The sequence below is a fragment of the Bos javanicus genome, chromosome 7, assembly GCF_032452875.1.
Source record: "Bos javanicus breed banteng chromosome 7, ARS-OSU_banteng_1.0, whole genome shotgun sequence".
In the NCBI taxonomy this organism is placed as follows: Eukaryota; Metazoa; Chordata; class Mammalia; order Artiodactyla; family Bovidae; genus Bos; species Bos javanicus.
The window spans coordinates 6,931,015-6,952,912 of NC_083874.1; the positions used below are offsets into that span (position 1 = coordinate 6,931,015).

At 54.8% G+C, this 21,898-nt stretch overlaps 1 protein-coding gene across 1 annotated transcript; it reads right to left on the bottom strand.

The window, feature by feature from the left end:
• Nucleotides 1–59: 59 nt before the first annotated feature.
• Nucleotides 60–20,653, bottom strand: RAB8A (RAB8A, member RAS oncogene family). Its single transcript, XM_061421758.1, has 8 exons — nucleotides 20,466–20,653; nucleotides 15,106–15,166; nucleotides 12,807–12,867; nucleotides 8,636–8,713; nucleotides 6,323–6,412; nucleotides 5,698–5,763; nucleotides 4,153–4,203; nucleotides 60–1,409 (listed from the first exon to the last, which is right to left on the bottom strand). Exons 1-8 carry the CDS (start codon nucleotides 20,587–20,589, stop codon nucleotides 1,317–1,319), a joined length of 624 nt encoding a protein of 207 aa, XP_061277742.1. The 5' UTR covers nucleotides 20,590–20,653; the 3' UTR covers nucleotides 60–1,316.
• Nucleotides 20,654–21,898: the final 1,245 nt, after the last annotated feature.

The window sequence follows — 21,898 nt, forward strand, 5'->3', positions numbered from 1 at the left end:
TGAACCCAAGTCTGGCCACATCCGTGTACCTACACGGAAAATGCGGACATAAAGATCCGTTAGCTTTGAAATGAGCTTTAATTTGTTTTCTGTAAGTGCATTTATCGACGTAAACAGAACAGGTTAAAGAGATTTCCAGGGGAGAGCAGACTATTGCTGGTATGTTGGTTTTAATTCAAAAAAGAAAGAGAAAGGCTCCCTGGTGACACCCCTCTGACCTGGCGACCTGGTCCTGACTGCTGTCTCTCCAGGAACTTAAGAGCTGTTGAAACAGCAGTGGGCGACGACGGCAGTTGAAAACCCACCCAGACTGCTCTGCAGCCAGGCCCTGCAGGCCACCCCGAGCTCTCGGCGCGGGAAGGGTGTGCGTGTGTTCCCGATAGATCACCTGGGCCTGCCATTGTAAATCAAAAACGGAATCACCTCCTGACACTACAGATCTGGAAAAATAAAAATCTCTAGCAAGAACGTTCAATTTGGAGACGATGGGGGAGGAGGAGGAGGAGGAGCGGGCGCCCTGGCAGAGGGCGGGCTGAGTGGAGACGGTGCTTGAGTGGGGCCCCCGAGGCACGCACGTGACCCCTCAGCGCTCAGGGGGGCTGCGGGAGAGACCTACCAGCCGAGTGCAAGGCCCGGCTGGATCAGGGGACCAAACCTGGCTGTAAACAGGAAAGGCCACGCCATGCTTCTTTCCTCAGGATTTCCTTAATTTGTGCTTCCCTTTGGTTTGACAGTTAAAATGAGATGGGATGGGGGGAACGGGGCGGGGCCGGGGATAATGGTTTCTGTCACTTGTCCAGAAACCGAGAGAAGAGCTGACAGCGGGCGTCAGATGTGCAGGGCGGGTGCTTCCCGGCCTGACGTGGCTCATCGTGCTCAGCGTGTGGAGCCGAGCGCTCTGGGAGCGGTCGCCAGCCTCTGGGGGCCTCGCTTCTGCCGCAGGGGGACGTGGATGGTGGGTGGGCTTCCCAGTGGGGCTCTGGCTGTCGAGGCCCAGAGGTGGTGGCCTGCCGCGTGGGCTGCTGCTGACGGCCACGCCGCGACTCCATCTCTCTCTCTAGTTACACTGTGTGGACCCATTCAGCGGACGTCACAGGAAAGACAGCAGGTTCTTTTCACTCATTCCATCTCCAGAGTTGAAAAAGAGCAGTTGCTAAAATAAACGATTTCTCGATTGTGTTCTGGTGGCCATGGGCCCAGTGGCCGCGGTGCGGCTGAGGGTGCTGGAGGGGGGAGGGCCCCGGCTGAGTGAGGGGCTCACTCAGGACAGGCACAGTCAGCTGGGCCGAGCGAGGCTCAGAGTAAGGCGGCACTCCTCACAGAAGAACACATCGGAAGAAGCTGCTCCTCTTCTGCTGGTCCGGGGTGATTTTGACTCCTTGGTTGCTCCCCTGGGGGCTGTTGCCTTCCTGAAATCACAAGGGGTTTTCTGGGGTTACAGCCAAGTAACATGAGCTCTACATCCCTCAATCAACCAGCCAATGTATCCATCTGTCACCTTCCAACCAACTGTCCACCTGTCTCCTTCCTTCCTTCCATCCAACCATCCATCCATCCCCTTCCATCCAACCACCCACTCCCTCCCATCCATCATCCATATACCCTCTTCCTTCTTTCCATCCATCCCCTTCCATCCAATCATCCATCCATCTCCTTCCAACCAACCATCCCAACCATCCCCTTTTATCATCCATCAATCCTTCCAGCTGTCCCCTCCAACTGACAACTCAAATTTCAAACCCCCGTAGATCTGCTTTTCATCTACTAGCCATCCATCACTCCTTCTAACTGTGTATTCCTTCAATCACTCATTCATCTACCCATCCACCCTCTCCAACATCTTTCCAACCACTGATTCACCCATCTCACGCTCTTCTCCCCTATTTCCTTCTTTCCAGTCACCCATCCTTCCCTCCTTTCCATCTCCTACCAGTGAGGCAGCCGAGGGGCAGCGAAAGGCTCTGCCTCTTGGGATGTGGAGGTGCTGCGTCCCAGGTCCCGCTGCCACTCACACCCTCTGGCCTCCCTGTCCCTGTGCCAAGGCTCCGGCTCCCACCTCTCCCCACGGTCCGCCCTCCACCCTGCTGCAGGTGAGGCGCACCCTAAACTCGAGCCCTTCTAAACCCATCAGTGCTGCTGCCCAGCATCTGAAGCCTCTAATCTGGCCCTGCCAGCCCCGACATCTGAAATCCTGTTTTTTCTGACATGTTTGGAAGGGTACAGGTGCTGTTTCTTTGGCTAATTTCTTCTCATCTTCCAGCTCTCAGGTAAAATCTGAATTTATTCGACAGTAACTGTTGAATGTTATAACAATGCCCAACTTATACAATGTCCCATGTCAATTACATTAATAAATAAAAAGACCGACAGGAAATGATCCGGGACTGCCACTCTGAACATGAACAAAGGTAGTAAGAACTGGACAGAGTTTAACTGTTGGTGATTTGCAACTCAGTTAAAAAAAAAAAAAGAAATTACACAGATTATCACTGAGCATCAGCATCTCATAATCTATGCCTTGGAAGGAGGCAACCAACAGGCCCGGATGAAAAGCACAGGCAGGGACGTTCCTGGTGGGCCAGCGCTTAAGAATCCACCTTCCAACGCAGGGAACGTGGGTTTGATCCCTGGTAAGGGAATTAAGATCCCACATGCCATGGGACAACTAAGCCTGTGCACTCCAGAGCTCACGCTTCGTAAGAGAAGCCTACGCGCTGAAATTAAAGAAAAAACCCACGTGCCACAACAAAGATCCAGCACAGCCGAAATAAAAAATAATAATCGTACAATAAAATAAAAAAAAGAAAAGCATAAAGTGTTGTCATGATGGCCAGTGTAACTCCCAGTGGGCCCAAGTGAGTCAGAACGATGCTTAAGAATCAAAATTTTACCGTTATATTGAAGAGAAAAGCATTCTAAGAAAATTACAACCGTAAGAAAATTTTTCTAAAAGTACGTTGGCTTACATAGACTGTTTGCTGTTTTGGCTAAAGAGCTGCTACTCTATCGATCATGTGCCCTGCAATTCAATTCAGAGCATCTTAGAATTAATGACCAGATGTAGAATGGGTCATAAAGAGAGTGCTTCAAGCTCTTTATCAGACAATAGGAAGCATCACTCGGCAGGAAAAGAATGGTTCCTGGAACAGAGGCCCTGGAGCAAGACTCACGACAGCATGTAGGTGCTGAACATGCCCAAAACACAGTTCAGCGTTCAGACCCCACCAAGAAAGCACGAGTGATGCTTTGGGACCATGAAACTGCTCGTGTGGTAAACCAACAAGCTGGAGATGAATCAAAGGGTGCATGGGGAGGGACTCAGGCAGGACCTCGTAGAAGCCTCAGAGCCCTGGGATGCACCGAAGGTTGCCACAACTTGCAGACTGAGGCTGGAAGGAAAAAGCCTATCAACTTGCCAGACTTGTCAGGGTGGAAAACCAGCAGCTGTCAAGACACAAGCCTTGCTTGGGGGCCTTGCTACTGGGTAGACTGTGGTTCTAAGCCTGCCTGGCGGGTTTTTCTGCAGGAGGCCCTCCATCTTCCTGCGTGCTTGGCTCCTGAGAGGGGAGGAAAGGGCCGTGTGTCCCCAGCCAGCTGGTGGGCTTAGTGAGCAGTGGGTGCTACTGAGTAGCTCTCGGCCAGAGGAAAGATGAAGCTTATGACAGACTTCTCTCGTGGCACAGTGATACGAATCCGCCCGCCAAAGCAGGGGACACGGCTTCGATCTCCCATCTGGGAAGATGCCACATGCTGTGGAGCAACTAAGCCCGTGTACCACTACCGAGCCCGCTCGTTGCAACTACTGAAGCCCTCGAGCCTAGAGCCCGTGACCCACAAGAGAAGCCACCGACTGTAAGAGAAGCCAGCGCACCATAATTTAAGAGTAGCCTCCAACTCTGCAACCAAGACCAGTGCAGCCAAATAAATGATACAATAAATAAATTAAAAACAACAAAAACAACTATGCCATTCGTGAAAAAAACATGAAGCTGATGAGCAAGCTCAGGGTGGATGCCCCACCCCACCTGCTAACTCGCCCCCCTTCCTAGCGATGCCCTACTAGGTGCAGCCCTCAGAAGCAGGGCCGGGCCCAGGGATGCATCACACCACTGGTGGCGATGCTGGCCCGTTCCAACAGGGACACCCACTCACCAATTTTTTATCCATTTTTGCTTTGATGTCTCTGGCGAGAGTGTAAAATGCCTGTGGAGTAAGCACACAGTTAGCACCCTGGGGGTGGGAGGCAGATGGGGGTTGGCTGGCTCCTGGCCTCTGCCACGCAATGCGTGTGGCTCAACGGTGGAGCCAGTGCGTGTAACAGTGTTAGGGCAGAGACCCAGGCATGGGGCTCACCTGTCCATCCCCATCTATCTCCTGTCACTGCAGGGATACCCCCCTCACCCAGACCACCACTTCCCCTGAGCCAATGATCCTGGGAGGTGGGATCACCCTTGACTGGTGAGACAGGAAGCTGAGGCTTGGAGGGGGCCACGTGACTTGTCCCAAGGCAGCCAGTGGCTCATTGACTCCTTGAGCTCTCGTCCTTGACCCCTGTGCTCTGTCTGCCTGCTCTGCCCTGCTTCTAACAGTCAGAGGCAGGGCATAAAGACAAGTGGCTGGCTCCCTGGCCAAACAAGCTTCATTCTGGGTTGCTGCCCCGAAAGGCCTGGTAGGTAGGGTCAAAGGTTCATCTTCCCAGGATGGGTGAAGGCTCGAGCTGACCTGGCCCTAGGCTGCTGCTGGTCCCAGTCTCCTGACCATTTATTTCCTCCCTTCCCTCATCTGGGCAACACTTCCAAACCCCACTCTGGCACCAGCCCTGCCCCAGGCCTAATACAGGGATGAATCAGCCTTAGCATGTGCTGTTGAGGGGCTCCTGGTCTGGGGAGAGGCAGAGTCTCACCGAAGACTCGTTGATGTGGTCAAGTTCTGCTGTAGAGAGGGTCTCGGGGTGCTGGGGATCCCCAAATTGGTGGGCCTAAGGGCCTGGGGGATGGCACAGGCCTCCTGGGGGAGGGGCTGCATAGGCTCATCCCTAATGGGAAAGGGAAGGGGGACGGGACCACAGAAGGCTTGGAGGAGGGCACCGCCCAGGGGGCCAGGGACAGAGAGAGGTGGGTGAGGCCTGAGTCATGGGCGACACACATTGGCTGGGCCAGCTGGGGACGGCCTTCTGTGCCTCTTGTAGGTGGCTGAGGTCGGGAGTGGCGTGGAAGATCCATTCTGGAAAGATCTCAGAAGTGGCAAAATGCAGCAGAAGGCAGGGGAGCTACAGGGCTGGTGGAGCAGAGAGGAAGGCCTGCCTTGGCCAAGTCTTGGCAGGGCCCCTGCTCTGGATGGGCGGGCGCTGTGAATGAAAGCACGCACCCGGAGGCGGGGCTGGGCGCCGGTCGCTGGAGCACTCTCTGCGCCTCGGTCCCCCCACCCACAAAACCGCGCCTGCTCCCCGAGTGTGGCCCGAGAGCCAGTGAGATCCTGTCCCAGGTACCCAGCTGGGACCAGCCCGGTGTCAGAACAAGGGGGCGATTTCCCCAGACTGCTTGGGGGCCTGGCACATGGTGCTGCTCAAGGAGAACTTCTCGGTCATCAGTCTAGAGGCCGCGGGAGCCTGTGGCCGGTCCCCGAGACAGAGCCTCCTTGGAGGGTACTATCTGAACCTCGGCCCAAAGGGGCTGGTGCTGCGAGCCTGGGACTCACGTTCTCCACGTTGATGTTGGCCTTTGCGCTTGTCTCCATGAACTTGATTCCATAGTCCAGGGCCAGCTGGGAGGGAGGGAGACACACATGTGAACATCAGCTGCTGGGCTTTGACCCCCAAACAGCACGTAAGTGGGTAACAGTGAGGGGGGCCTACACCCTCCAGCTGGGGACGGCGGAGAGCAAGTGGTGAGCGTCCCTGGCAGGAGGGCTGCGGGGCCTGGCTCAAACTGTGGCTCTGTCCTCTGCCCCTCCGGCCTCACGGGGACTCACGCGATGTGGGGTGGGGGCAGCAGGGCACGCCAGGAAGCCCTCGCTGCTTTCAATCTTTAGGTGAAGCCTGGCCAGGCATGTGCGTCCCACCTTCCCTTCCCACGGCACATGCCCACTGACATCCAACTCCACTGTGTGCCTTAGCGAAGCCTAGCATCTCGGGAGGGTGGGTCACCTTTGTTCATAAAGATGGTGAGGGATTCTCCCCTTCTAAAGCCTGCCCCCCAACCCCATCAGGGGGCCCATCTGGGGCAGGGCAGGGCTGGCCTCCGTGCAGGAAACTCTAGACCCTGAGGTCCCTCTGCCCCACAGCATCTGGCAGTGCCAGGCCCACACTGGTCACCACACCCACCTTTTCTCCCCGTTCCTTGGAAACTTGTCTCTTGTCATTCACGTCGCACTTGTTCCCAAGGATCATCTTTTCGACGTCTGCAGAGGCGTGCTGGGGAGGAGGGGCAGGTGGGGGAGGGGAGGGGTGAGGCAGACTGGACTGTAGGCCCACTGCCAACCCGTGTCCAAGGCCAGAGTGGCATGGCCCGGACGGCTGGACACGCCCCAAACACAGGGCAGGCTGCAGCTCAGAGAGGGCGAGGGGCCTGTCCCGTGTCTGAGAGCCAGTGCCAGGGCCGAGCACAGGGTTCTGCCTGCCACCCCGACCAAGCGCACGCTTTCTGGCGGCCAAGGACGCCTTCTCTATGGGCTGCATCAACCAGGTTACCGCGCTTGTCCTTGGACTCCTGGCGGTGTCTGGCCTATGGGAAGCAAGTGACCTCCTATGGGAGGCAAGTGACCAGGTCCTGACCCCTGCTTGCCTCTCTCCTTCCCTGGCTCCCCTGCTAGAGGCGTCAGCTGCTGTCCTAGGACTGTCTGCCTGGCTCCAGCTCCCCTTGTTTTGGGCTCCAGACACAGGCTGTGCCCGGGGTGGTCCTAGCCCTTGGCAGTCACCAGCCCTGGGTGCTCTGCCTTAAGGGTGTTTCCTTAACTCTGCACTCATGCCTGAAAGGGCTTCCCTGGTAGCTCAGCTGGTAAATAATTTGTATGTAAAGCAGGAGACCCCAGTTCAATTCCTGGGTTGGGAAGATCCGCTGGAGAAGGGATAGGCTACCCACTCCAGTGTTCTTGGGCTTCCCTGATAGCTCAGACTGTAAAGAATCCACCTGCAAAGTGGGAGACCTGGGTTCAATTCCTGGGCTGGGAAGATCCCCTGGAGAAGGGAATGGCTACTCACTCCAGAATTCTGGCCTGGAGAATTCCATGGACAGAAGAGCCTGGCAGGCTACAGTCCATGGTGTCGCAAAGAGTCAGATATGACTGAGTGACTTTCACTTTCACTTCATGCCTGACAATGGTTCCTTCTTCCATCTCTCCTCTACAATCCACAGTGGGCCTCACTTCCTGAAGGATTAGGCCATGAGAGGCCCTTAGAGATACACCAGCGTGCAAACTATTACAGGAGGATTTCAAAAGGTCCCTAAAGTACAGGAAATGGAAAGTTATCCAGACCCACGATCAAGCCTATCTAGTTTCTCAAGGAGGGAAAAAAAGAGTGGGCTGATTTCATGGTTACTCGCTTTAAATCAGAAACATCAGAAAAACAGAGGAGGGTCTGAACCTCAGCTCTGCCACCACTGACAGTGTCGCTTTTCACCACTCTGACCCTGGGTCTCCATTTTGGTGTTATAAATGAAGTGATAATGTTTCTTATCTTTAAAAAGTGGGTCAAAGGTGACTAAAGAAAACAGAACCTTTCTGTTCTCAAAAATACAGTTCTTTTTCAAAAAGTGTGTGTGCTTTTTCATTCGAGCACAGAACGGTTTAACATTATTGCTTTAGGTAAATAAGTAAATACACTTTTTTAAAAAAAGAAAAGGTTCTTCTTGCTGTAGCTCAGATCTGGCCTCAGAAAAACGCCCTCTGCTGCTCCCAAACGTCCTACTAACTGGAAGGCTCTTGCCTACTGGCCAGAATGGAGAGCTTCCAGAGGCTGCAGCCCCTGCCTGCCAGCACACACGGGGTCCTCAGCCCAGAGCACCTGTCCACAGGTGCCGACTGTGCTGGGACCTTCAGCCCTGGCTTCACAGGTGCATGAAATTCTCAGATCGGAAGCCTCACCCGGTGAGTCATCAAAAGCCACAAGTTTGTCATTGGGGGAGGCTTTGGGGTGAGGGCAAGCTCTTTGGAGAGCAGGAAGATGACCACACTGGTTTTGGGACCAGTGGGGCAGGAAGGGGGGCCTGGGGTTCTCTTCCCTTGGGGCTCAAGGTCTCCTCCCACGGGCTGCTGCGGGGCCAGCACGGTCGGCCTGAGCATGGGTCCCTCCTCCCAGCTCACAGCCCGCTCCGTGGCAGCTCAAAGTCTGGCCTGACATGCCCTCACCACACCCTCCAAGTACAAAGGTCACGCCACTTTGAGACCTTTCCTTCTCTAGAAAGCAGAGTGCTCACGGGGCCTGGGTATCCTTCTTCCTTGATCTGGGGCTGCCCAAACCAGACAGCCCGGCTGGCGGAACGGGCTCTCGGGGCTGCTCTGTGACGAAGCCACACTTGGGTAGTTTCTGGGGTCGACTGTGTGGATTCCCGTCCCTCTTTGTTCCTAGTGAGTTACTTCGAGGTGCCTCTGTGCTCAGGGATCTCATGGGTAAACCAGGGCGCTCCTGGAGACTTACCTCTTCAATGTTCCGAATCCAGTTCCGGATGTTATCAAAGGACTTCTCGTTGGTGATGTCGTAGACCAGCATGATGCCCTGAGCAGGGGGAGACAGACACACAGGCTCTGGACAAGCTGCAAGCTCTCTCGGAGGGAGGACCCAGGAGGCGGGCAGCAGGGACCCGACAGGACACCCTCCCGGACCCTTCCTTCTGCTGGGCTCAGGCACCAGCCTCCCCCTGGTGGCGCAGGCTCTAGTCCTGTTCCTTGGCCACCAATGTGACCCTTCCTCAGAAGCCCAGACACTACTACCCTCATGCTTACAGAGGAGCCCTGCAGGCAGGAAAAACACAAGCTCGCATGCCTTGGCAGCCAGCGAGGTCCCAGTGGCTGGCCTCCCAACCTCGCCTCCTGCAGCCCCTGCTCTACAGACTGTGCTCCGTGGTCCTGATGCCCACCGTGCTCCCCCTCTTGCCATCCCTGGCGATGCTCGGCCTCTTCCACACCCACTCACCCCGCACGCACCCTGCCGAGCCTTCTCCTAGACTCAGCCAGGGCCGCCTCCTCTGTTTATCCCAGCATCACCCCTCATCTGGTGCCCACCATGAGCTGGGCACTGTAATAGGGTCTCCCTGAGACCCACAGGCTTAGGTCGGGTGCCCCACTGTCCCCACTGTGAGAACGGGGACCCTGAGGCTGCAAGTGGGAGCGGGGGGAGGGGGGCTAGGTCCCTCTCTCTGGACACATGAGAAAGTAAAGGACCCAACTGGAGTCTAAGCCTAGGGGGACAAACCCTGATGCCCATGTGCCTTCCAACAACCCCACCATTATTGGGCTGGCTTTAAGCCCTGGGGCAGACAACGCTGAGGCCTCTGTGGTTCTGTAACCAACATGTGAGCAACTGGGAGATGGTCCATGGGTTCTGAAACAGCTGCAAAGTGAACCCGCCTTCGCTTGAGCCTACAATCTGCCATCGCCAAGAAGGACAAATACCCTACTTGATAAAAGAGAAAACTGAAGTACAGAGAGAAGTGACCTTTATGATTCCAACCCGGCTCTAATGCAGCTGATGACAGGAACTGCCTTGGACCCTCCACAGGATCCAGCAGTGCTCAGGGCCACCCTGTGACAGGCCCCCTGCTGCCCTGGACATCCCCACAGGGCACGTGGTGAGCCAGCCTGCAACAGGATCTCCGGCCCCATGAGGCTCAGCCCCTGGGTTCCGAGGCACATGGCCCCAGCTGTCCTGCCGAGGCCCGGCCCACTCCATTCCATCACGTTACATGGTTCCCTGGGTGGGGGTCAGTGGTAGAGAATCTGCCTGCGACGCAATGCAGGGGACGTGGGTTTGATCCCTGGGCTGGGAATATCCCCCAGAGAAGGAAATGGCAACCCACTCCAGTATTCCTGCCTGGAGAATCCAATGGACCGAGGAGCCTGGTGGGCTACAGCCCATGGGGTTGCAAAGAGTCAGACACGACTTAGTAACTAAACAAGCACAACCTGCTCCAGGGGCCTAAACCCTCTGTTCACAAGCTCTGGTGCCGGCCAAGATGTCTCTAAGGCCGCCTGAATTTGCAGAGTAAGAACGCGGGCCATGTGTCCTGGGCAGATAACCACAGGGCGAGGCTGTGACAAAACCACAGAGAGGGCAAGCAAGCCACTGCAATTCCCAGTCCCCGTTGTGACTGTGAGGCTATGTAAGTGGCCGTATAGCCCGCCACAGCCAAGACTTCTCAAAAATGCCACCTGGGAACCCTCGTTCAGTGGTCTCTTGCAGAGACTAAACGGAGATTGCGGACAGGAAGACTTGGAGGAGCTTTTAGTGGCTGTGATGTGCGCCACGCTCCAGCCAAGGGGAGCGTGAGAAGACGACTCTGGCAGGTGGACACTCTGAATCGAGCATCACTGGGGCCTCTACCCATGGGGCAAGAAACACCACAGGCTTGGGAGGCCTTTCTGCCCCTTTATTCAGGGACTGGCCCCTCTGATGGCCTAGGATTCTGCAGCCACCACTGCTGGGTTGGCGCCTTGGAATCAGGTCCCAGATTTTTACCTGTAGGGGCTTGGGGGGGGGGGGTGGTTAATGAATACAACTCTATCAGGAAGGCACAGGAGTCCCTGGAAAACATCTGTTGTTGCTCAGTCATGTGCAACTCTCTGCGACCACATGGACTGTAACCCACCAGGCTCCTATGTCCATGGGATTTTCCAGGCAAGAAGACCTCTTTACATTCCTACAGAAGGTAAAAGTCTTCTGTGTAAGAAGTGGGTTGCCACTTCCTTCTCCAGGGGATCGTCCCGACCCAGGGCTCGAACCTGCGTCTCCTACATTGGCAGGTGGAATCTTTACCGCTAAGTCACCAGGGAAACCAAAAACACAGGATCACTCTATCTCTGGGCCTCCCTGAAGCTCCCCTCAAGGCTCCAGTGAGCTTCTTCCTGGCCTGTTAGGGCACAGCTCCCCAGACCTGACTGCAAGCTTACAACTGGACACCGGATGTCCGATGCTCCCCAAACTTTGGACCCAAGGGTCTAGTGCCACAAGGACAAAGGAAAGGTGATGACGGGCTGCAGCGGTGGCAACGCTCCCCGCCCCATCCTTTATGGTCACCCCTGGCTGTACAAGGCTCTGGGGCACCGAAGTGTGGCAGGTGCGACTGAGGGCCTGGGTTGCCAACGTTAACAGATTTAGATTCAAATGGCCACACCCAGCTGGCAGCTTCCGTATGAGTTAGCGTAGGTCTGGGAGGACACAGTCATTTTGGGGCTGGACAGGGTCTCACAGATGGCTCAGTCCGCCTTCTCGGGAGCTCGCTGAGGACACGAGGGCTGGGAAGAGCCCCTCACTACCGGCCCAGACATTTATCTTCTGTGTGAATTTAAGCAGGGCCTGAAATGGTGCCAAGCCTCAGGCTCCTCATCTGTAAAATGGGGACGATCATGGCACCTACACTCAGGGATTTATGGTCAAGACCTAGGCCCCCTGCCAGCTGCAGAGAAGGGTTTGGCGAATGGGGTAAGTGGCTGGTGGGTGGGGGTATTATTTCAGCCCAGAGAGGGACAGGGTCTGCCTGAGGCCACACAGCAAAAGCTCCCCCAGGACCCAAGTGCCCCAAGACCTCTGCTGTACCAGAGCACAGCAAGGTGAGGGGAAAATTAGTAAATTAATTTTAATGAGGAGCACTAAGGTTGCAACCCACATGATTGAGTTTCTATTATGTTCAGATGCTGTGTGGGATGCTCTAAATACTTAATGCTTCTATTCATTGCTGCTGTCTGCCAGCAATTCCCAAGCTCCTAGCACCCTCAGTTTGGTCCCAGGTATCGGGCATGTGCCGGGGACCCAGAGGCAGCCCAGCCCTCCTGGAGCTTTCGGCCTAGTGGAGGAAACAGGTCTAAGCAGCTGACTGATGGGGCAAAGCTGGAGCTGGAAACGGGGAACTGGCCATCTATGCTCACAACTGCCTGGGACACTCCTGTTCTCTGTACCACTTTCCAAGGAAGGCGAACGTGCTCAGAGAGCAACCCAGGTGGCTGAGTACGTCTTGTGAACCTTCCTCCCACTCCCCGCAGCCCCTGGGCACCCTGCTTTGTATACACTCCTCACAGGTGCAGGACCTGCTTGGAGATCCTGAGGACAGGACCCTGGCCCAGGCCAGGTTGCTCTCTGCATCTGATTTGGGCCTGGCCTAGAGAAGGTGCTTGGTGAAAATATCTGATGGATGAAGAGTAAGTGTCCCCAGTCGCCTCATTCCGCCTCAGGCCCAGGAAGCAGATATAACAGACAACAACCCAGAGCGAGTCGGCTCCTGGAAGATCTTCAAGTTTTCGGTAGCAAATTCCACAGAGACTGACGTGGGCCACGTGAGCGTTCCTCAGCGTTGGGGCATGCCAGCTCTGATTTACCTGACCTTACCTGGAAGAACCAGCTTCCTGTGTCTTCCTTCATTCCTGGGGAATTAGGTTTCCTTGAACCCTGCATTGTCTCTGGAGCTGGAAGGGGATGCATGGACAAGGGGGTGGAGGTGGGGCACAGAGCCTTTTCCTAAAACTAACCTGGAACCAAGGACCCCTGAGAAGCCAGACCATGGGCTCTTCAGAAACTTCAGGTATCAGTGTCTAAGGACGAGATGTTCACTTGACTTGAAAAAAAAAAAGCCTCAAACCCCACGCAAACCGATACATACCATTGCACCCCTGTAGTAGGCCGTTGTGATCGTCCGAAACCGTTCCTGACCAGCTGTGTCCCTAACGATGAGAAGGAGAAGGGATATTAGCAGTGATGCAGAACAATCATCACAGTGAGAATGAGGCGCATTTACCCAGGACGGACAGCCAGCTTTCTCATGGGCCATCAGCTCCTGATTCATTACTCTGCTGTGGGGCACTGCCCCCCATCATTAGAGAAAGAAACCACGGCCAGGGCAGCTGTCTGATGTCTCCTGGCCAGGGATATGGCAGAATGACTCCTCTTCCATACCCTGTCTTCCTGGGGATTTCCCCCAGGGTTTATGGGCCCCAGAAGAGCCAAGGTTGGATGGTATTATCTGAAAATCTGGGGCCAGGTGTGTGGAAGGGGCTGGTCAGGTGGCAGGGGGACACAGCCCTCCTTGGTAGACTGAATTAGGGGAGCCCCGAGAAGCTCAGGAAGCAGCTCCATGCTCACCATCTTGGTGGAGACCCCGGGGGAAAGGCCTTCCTTGTGGGTACGGTGGCGACACCTGGGTCAGATATGCCCCTGCCCAGCCAGGTCCTGGCACGGAGGGTATTCATTATTCTGTTTGAAGGTGACAACTGGCCGGTGGCAGAGCCAGGACAAGACCACAGCTTTTGTCTCTGGGCCCAGGGCTCCTCCTGCGACCCTGCACCACCCTCTGCTCAGGGCTCGGCATGTCCGGACCAGACAGACACACCTGATTTGGGGCCATGTTGACTTTTGGCCGCCAATAGCAGGTGACGTTAGCGGTTATGATCAGTTATGATTTTACGACTGTTCTAGAAGAGTTTTAAGACAGTCATTAACCCCACTGTGATTGCTAAGAGCAGAAGCAGGAGGAGGGGAGGAAAAGAAAGCACAACTCCTCCTTGCTGGTGCAGTGTCCCTTTGAACTTGGGCACTGAGGCTGCCAGGGAGCCAACGTGTTGTAAAATAGAGGAACCTGAATGGCCTGTAACTTACGAGGCGGCTAGAGACCGGCTGCCTCCCGAGCTCAGGAGGATCAGTTAGGCCACAAACAGAATTCAATTCTGAAGTCGGGCTCAGAGGTGGAGACCCCTGAAGTTGAGGGGACCCGCCAGGCAGATGGGGCAGCGCTCAGCATCTGAGACTTGAGCTGGGGAGATGAGCTGCAGGGAGGGGGCTCCGCAGCCCATCTCACAGCCCCCATCCCACACACAGGAATGTGCCTGGATTGGAAGGACTGAGTTACCCTCCCCAATGTGACCTCTCTCTGTGTGGTTCAGGGTTTGTGTTTCCCCTGCGAGTGACGGGGCTGCAGGCTGAGGCTCTCCTACATCTGACCACCTGAGCCCAGCCTTTCCAAGGCCGGTAGCCTACAGACCACAATCCGTGATGGGGACTCACAAATTCTGATTTTATGGAGCACAGGAAGTCAGTCCCTGGTGAGCCGAACAGAAACAGATCTCACTGTTGGGCCTGGCCTCAGCTCATTTTTGGTTCTGGGGTTTCAGGTCTGCATGTTAGGAAGAGAGGCCTGGGTGTCCCCAGGAGAGAAAAGAGGAAGTGATGTCAGGCCTCCTTCATCAAGCTGATGGGCTCATGGAGAGGCCGGGCAGACGTATCCTGCTATTTTGGCGGCCTTCACTGCCTCCACGAGGGTTCTCTGAGAGCTCAAGGGGAGCAGGCTGCTCTGAGGCGCAGTGTGTGCCCACATGTGAGCTGGGTCTGGTGGCTATGTCCTCAGAGCGGGTGGACACTGACTCTAAGCCCCATCAACCAGCAAAGCACCGTTCCTGGGGCTTCTGTCGGCTCCTCCTTTCCTTTTCTGGCCATATAGCTGGGGATATGGGGCTTCCCTAGTGACTCAGATGGTAAAGAATCTGCCTGCAATGCAGGAGACCTGGGTTCAACCCTGGGTAGGGAAGATCCCCTGGAGAAGGGAATGGCAACGCACTCCAGTATTCTTGCCTGGAGACTTCCATGGACAGAGAAGCCTCATGGGCTGTAGTCCATGGGGTCGCAAAGAGTCAGACACGACTGAGCGACTAACATTCACATTTCTGGGTATGTGGGATCTTAGTCTGATCAGGGATTGAACCCATGCCCCGTGCAGTGGAAGTGCAGAGTCTTAACCACTGGACCACCAGGGAAGTCCCTTCACCTGGGGCTTCTGAAGAAAGCCCAAAGTGTTTGGGCTAGGCACAAAGAGATGAGGGCCATGGTCGGGTGGTGCGGGGCGCGGAACCAGGGGCTTCTAGCTCAAAGCACTTGCTGGCGGAGGGGCTGATGAAGGCCACAATGCTTACCATATCTGTAGCTTAATTCTCTTGCCATCGAGCTCTATGGTCCTAATTTTAAAGTCAATTCCTGAAAGAAAAGAAAAGAAAAAAGGCACATCACTGTCAGCCTCTCTCCCAAGCTGCATCTGCGGTGGGTGCTGCCAACCTGTGCAGTCACAGTCTCGGGGGCACCTGCTGGCGCTTGGGCAGGCAGGATCTCTAAACCCCTCAAACAAATCTGGAGGTGCCTGGTGAACTTTCTCCTCTCACAGAAGGGGAGGCTGAGGCTCAGAGGACAGAATGGAGCTGCACAGAAGGAAGCTGGCGAGGCGCAGGGCTGGCGGGCAAACCCAGGCAGCTCAGGTGCCGAAGCCTTGCTCTCTTCCCTTCCCTGGTCGGCGGCCTCATGGAATGGGTGCCAGAGCCTCCCACTTCCCGCCACCCGTACCTGGCCCTCCAAGCACAAGGGCGCTGGGCCTGAGATGTGCCTGATGCAGATGGAGGGCTGGCATTTACACGTGTAGGTCCTTCTCTGTGAGTGGTCCCCACCTGCCTGCCTGTTAGCCTGACAAAACCTGCTGAAAGACCCCCTCCCAAGAAGCCTTCCTGACCCTGCCCTCCTTCTCTCCCACCCTCTGGCCCCAGGCCCCTTTCCCCAGCATCAGGGCGACCTCTCAGCCTTCTTAACTGCCCTCCAGGCTCTCCCACCACTGTTCCCTCAATCCCCTCCCGAGCTTCCAAAACACACACTCAACCATGTCACTGAGCTAACCTCGGCTCCAAACCTTCCAGTGTGTTCACCAGCACGCGAGTGGATAAACAAAACACAGTCCATCCCTACAGAGGAATATTACTCAGCCATAAAAAGGAATGGAGCCCTGACACATGCTGCTACGCAGATGAACTCTGGAAATATGACACTGAGTGAGAGAAGCCGGACAGGAAAGGTCACATAGTATATAATCCCAGTCACGAAACATCCAGAAACGGCAAATCCAGAGTGACAGAAAGGAGACTATTGGTTGCTGAGGGGTGTGGGCTGTCTTTCTGTCATAATGAAAATGTTCTCAAATTGACTGTGATGATGGCTGTACAACTCTGTAAATGGGTCTGAAGCCACTGACTTATACACTTTAAATGGGTGAGTTGAATTATATGTCAATAAAACGTTTTTTTTTTTTTTTTTTGTGGCCATGCCATACGACGTGCAGGATCTCAGTTTCCCGACCAGGGACTGAAATGAGCCACAGCAATGAAACCCTGGGATCCTAACCACCAGGCCACCAGGGAACTTCCCATAATAAGATTGTTTAAAAATTTCCCCCAACACCTTTCAGTGGCTTCCCACTGACTCCTTGGCCCCAAGATAAAGTGAAAACAGTTGCCCAAGTGCGCTAACTTGGCCCCCTCAGAACCCATGGCTCTCAGCCTCCTCTCTGGCCACATCGCCCAAGCATGTTTCAGCCTCAAGGCTTTTAGGTTTGCTCTTTCCCCTCCTGGAATGTTCTTTCATTTCATGGCCACCTGGCTCCCCTCTCCCTTCACTCAGGTCTCTGTTCCAGTCACCTCCTTGGGGAGCCTTCCTAACCATCCTCTCCCCTCCAACCTGCTTCATCTTCTTCATGTATTACCCCTGACATTGTTTATTCACTCCATGACGCTAGGAGCAAAACGTGATGATCTGAATGGCCTGTGTGGAGGAGTAACAGCTAAGTCCAGTCCCTGCCCCTAGGAGTTAATTCTGAACCTCTACCTGTGGGGACTTCCCTGGTATCCTGTGGCTGAGACTGCACTCCCAATGCAGGGGACCCAGGCTGGATCTCTGGTCAGGGAACTAGATCCCACACACAGCAACTAAGAGTTCACACGCCACAATTAAGCCCTGGTATACCCAAATCAATCAATCTATATCTATATCTATATATTTAATCTCCACCTGTCAACCTTTGAGACTGAGGCCTGGCTTGACCCTTAGAACCTAGGGTTCACGTGTGTGTGCTCAGATGTTCAGTTGCGGTCGGACTCTTTTCGACCCCATGGACTATAGCCCGCTAGAATACCTCTTAGGGATTCTCCAGGCAAGAATACAGGAGCGAATTACTATTTCCTCCTCCAGAGGATCTTCCTGACCTGGGGACTGAAGCTGGTCTCTTGCGTCTCCTGCATTGGCAGGTGCATTCTTCAACCACTGAGCCACCTGGGAAGCCCAGAACCCTGCAGGGGAATGCTAATTCCATCCTTGCCTGCCTTAGGAGCTGTCCTGTGGACGAGAGGGAATGTTAGCCTGCATCTGAGTACTGGCCTTTAGAACATAAGCTCCAGGAGGGCAGGTGCTCTTTATTTATGATTGCAATTCAAATGACCAAGTGCAGCAGGGGTTGAGTATGTATTTGCTAGAAGCTGATCACTTAGTCCTGCACACAAACTTTGACTGCAGGCCTAGTTAGTTAACAGTTCCGCTTCCTCCTGATCCATCCAAGTCACCCCTCCAGCTCCTACACTGAGCCAGATGCCTGGTGTGCAGCAGGCACTGGGGAAAAGATGGCTGCGTAAAAAAAAAAGTAAGAGCAATAGATCTACGTGGTGCTGCGTGGTTTAGCAAGCACTTACACGTATATCATCCGCCTCCCTGAAGGAATGAATGAATGGGACTCTAAGGAGAAGCCAGGGCTTGAGCCAGGCTGGGGAGAGCTAACTCCAGGAGCCACGGGTCCAAGTTCACACCACAAATGATCGATGGAGCTTATGAGAGCAGGCTTTGGCAAAATGTAACCTGGGCAGAAAATGAAAAGCCACTTAATCCCCAATCTATAAAGAAAATACAGAGGCATGCTCAGTGCCAATCGCCTCTATGCATTAGGCTGTATTTCAGGACTAAGCCACATGCAAGTGGCTTCTTAAAACATTCTAAAAGTCTTCCTAAAACATCCTCTGCTCCTGTTATACATGTGTGTGTGTGTGTTACTCAGTCGTGTCCAATTCTTTGCGACCTCCAGGCTCCTGTGTTCACGGGATTCTCCAGGCAAGAATACCGGAGTGGGTTGCCATTCCCTTCTCCAGAGGACCTTCCCCATCCAGGGATTGAACCCAGGTTTCCTGCATTGAAGGCAGATTCTTTACTTTCTGAGCCACCAGGAAAGCCCACATACAATGGGAATGTATGAAATCAAGAAGCACTGCCCAATCGACAGAACCCAAAGCACCACTCTATCTGCCTCTTGGGTTTTACTAACACACCAAGTTTTATTAGGAAGTGTAAACTTTACAAGGCCTAAGAGTTATGAGGCCATACCTTCAAGGTCACGGGGAATTAAAATTTCCTAGAAAACAGAGGCCAGCAGGAAGGCTACACATGTAATGAGGATCCTGAGGTCGGGGGGCGGGATCCTGGGTTTAAGTGCCACGCCCACTGCCTTAGATGACCTTGCCCAAGTTACATCCTCACCTGTAAGTGGAGGCTGGCCTCCTCAGAGACTAGACTGGGTTTTCCTGTCAAGAATTAAGAACCAAACAAAAAACTCAACCTCCAAATTCTCACCAGGAAGGTTCTGACTCTGGGAAACTGAGGTCTGGACTGAGAGCGAGCCACAGTCTACCAGGAGTGAATATCACTTCCTGATTGGTGGGGGTGCAAAGGTAAAACCCCAAAGTTTGACCTTGGTGTTAGTGAAGGGAAGGAATCAGAAGGACCTGTGTCTGGGGAAGGATGCTGTCACGGTAGGAGACACTGTGCTTCCTCTAGATGGCCACTGACAGTGGAGAAAGCCCCCTGTTCATTGTACAGCTCTGATCCTCCACCATCCAGGCACTGGCCAAAACAGAGAACACCACTCCCAAATTGAATAAACACGGCTCGGAGAGGTGAAGTGCTCGTTCAAGGGCAAACAGCACCTGGACATCAGAATAATGACTGCCAGTCCCATTCTTTTTCCATCTGGCAGTTAAATGTCTTGCAAAGTGCAGCTCTGGAAGAAGGCAAAGATGGAATCGGCAGCGCACTATGGGGATTAGGGAGATAAGGCACACAGGGGCAAAGCAAAGCCCATTTCCTAGGTTTTTTCCCCAACTCCTGGGCTTAGTGATCTTTCTCCCAGTTCCCCACTCCACAGCAAGGCTGCATAGTTTACAGGCTATCAGCTTAATGGATGTTACTTTCAGGTCAAGCCCTTTCATGCGGACAACGGTCATTTTTGTGGGGTGGGGAGAAGTCAGCCCCACTTTCATGGATGTCAGAACTGAGAAGCAACAACTCTGTTCCACCACAATGTGGGCTGGCCCCTGCAGGCAAGGGCAGTTCTGCAAAGTGACAACCAGTGTCCTGGGCCGAGCGATAGGGAAGTCAGGGCTGTCAGTGGCAGCGGCTGATTTTGGTTTCTCACTGAAGCTTTTATCTGGCATCCGCCTCGAGATGACAGGTCCCAGAGCAGACAGCTATCAATCGCCATTTCTGTCACCCTCGAGTGGGATGGAAGGCTGGGCACGGGCAGGGAAAGTCTCTGGACTCCCTCTTACCATTCCTTCTAGAAGAAATTCATCCACGGGGGAAACAGGTCAGGGAGAGGGATGCAACCCCTGAATATTCCAGAGGAAAGAAGAGGAGATGTCTGGGTTGGAGTCCTGGCTTTGAGATGGATCAGCTGTGCTTGTCCTGGGGGTGTGTGCTCACATCTCTCTGGGATGGCTGAGCCTTAATTTCTGGGTTCAGACATAAAGTGAAAGTGAAGCCGCTCAGTCCTGTCTGACTCTTTGCAACCCCATGGACTGTAGCCTATCAGGCTCCTCCATCCATGGGATTTTCATACATATCTGGGAACAAATACCATCCTTGCCACCTGTAGATGGTGTGACCACAGGCAAGTCTAGTATCCTCTGTGAGCCTCAAATTCCTCATCTGTGAAATGAACTAATAACAGCACCTAATTCAGAGCATTCGGAAGTGTGATAATGCACCATAAAGAGCCTGGCACACAGTGAATGAGTAATAAGATCAGATGTCACTTGTCGCTGTCCTTTCCCTATAGACAAATTCTCCATGCCTGTTTCCAATTAGTAAGACGAGGAAACCAAAAAGTTCTTCAAGGGCTGCTGCAAAGACCGAACAAGACGACGGGGGCCAAGACCTCAACCAGGACATATACTCTCTGAGCAGGCTGAGGGTTGGGGCCTCAGTCTTCCCATCTGCAAAATGGGCACCTGGTCCCCACTCCCTCCCATGTCCGGGGAACCCCCAAACGATGATGCAGGCGACTGCTCTTTAACCCTCTGCCTCCCTTTGATCCTCTGAGATCCCTGGTCCATCCCGCCCGGCCGCTCCCTCAGCCCCAGCTCCTCAGGGGCGCGCCCGGCCCGGGCCTCTCGCGCCCCCGGCCGCTCCCCAGCCCCGCTACCTATGGTGGAGATGAAAGTGGAGTTGAAGGCGTCCTCGGAGAAGCGGAACAGGACACAGGTCTTCCCCACCCCCGAGTCCCCGATCAGCAGCAGCTTGAACAGGTAATCGTAGGTCTTCGCCATATTACACTCTCTCCCCGACGGGAAGTGCTGCTAGCGCCTCGCCACTGGCCGCTAGCCCCGTCCATCAGCGCGGATCCCGCCCCCGATTGGCTCCTGGCCCGACGCGCGTCACCGCGGCCGACGCCAGCCCCCGCACCCCGCCCGCCTCGGGAAGACGTGGGGAAAGGGCGAACTGGGCGCAGAGCCGGAAGCGACCCAAACGCGCCGTTCATTGGCCGGCGCTCAGGACAAGGCGGGCTGCGATTGGCCAGCGGTGAGACGTCAAGGAACTTCAAATACGGACAGGGAGGAGGCGTGGCATCCCCTGTCCCCGCCTTCTTCCCTCCACTCTGGGGCGGCCCCGCCCCGCGATGGGATGGGGATAAGCCGGGAGCTTGGTCAACGGCTCCGCGCGCCCTCAAACCAGGGGCCTGTCTGGAGCTTGTGCGCACGCGCGCCGGGAAGACCGTTGGCGCCAGCAGAGGGCGCACGCGCGTGGGGTCTGTGGAGCCCGCGCTCCAAGACCCGCGCAGCCTCAGTTGGTGCCCGGACAAGTGTTGGGAGGCAGAGTGGCTGTGGTCGTGCGGTGTGGAGGCGTGTGCGTCGTTCCAGGGGAGCCAAAGAGCAAAGGAGAGCAGGGGCGCCGTCATAGTCGAAGCGAGGTCCCCTTGAGACCTGCTGAGGGACCTCGGCGCTGGCCAGGGGACCTACCTAGAGATACCCAGACTTCATTCACCAAGCTGCGCCCTGAGGCCCGCAGGACTCCTCAGGACGGGCCCACAAACCTGTTTAGAAGTTATCTAAGTCTTACCCTGGAGCCTCGCCTGCGGCAAACCAATCAGCTCTTTGAGGCGCACCTTGGGGGCTTCGGAAACCTCAGGAGTTAGCACAGTGTGAATTATAGGGAATACTTAACGGGCGTTGGTTCTGTGCCTGCCAGTGTTGTCAGCATTTACATAGTGTTTTATCCCCACCCCAACCCACTGAGGTAGGTATTATTGTCGTCCCCCCATTTTATGATGAGGAAACCGAGGCCAAATAGGTTAAATGACTTTCCCACGGTCTTAACCAGGTAGGCTGGATTTTGAACTCAAAGGGATCAGCTTCAGAGGTTGAGGTCTTTTTTTTGTCTGCACTATGTTGCTCAAATGGTAAAGAATCTGCCTGCAATGCGAGAGACCTGAGTTCGATTGCTGGGTGGGGAAGATCCCCTGGAGGAGGAAATGCCAACCCACTCCAGCATTCTTGCCTGGAGAATCCCCGTGGACAGAGGAGCCTGGAGGGCTACAGTCCATGGGCTTGCACAGAGTCCGACACGACTTAAGCGACT

Coding starts and splice junctions, on each gene's coding strand:
- RAB8A (XM_061421758.1), bottom strand. CDS start 20,589: ATGGCGAAGACCTACGATTACCTGTTCAAGCTGCTGCTGATCGGGGAC. Junction 12,868..15,105: donor AGAATTAAGCTACAGATATG/GTAAGCATTGTG, acceptor TCTCATCGTTAG/GGACACAGCTGGTCAGGAAC. Junction 4,204..5,697: donor CCAACATCAACGTGGAGAAC/GTGAGTCCCAGG, acceptor CTTACTCCACAG/GCATTTTACACTCTCGCCAG.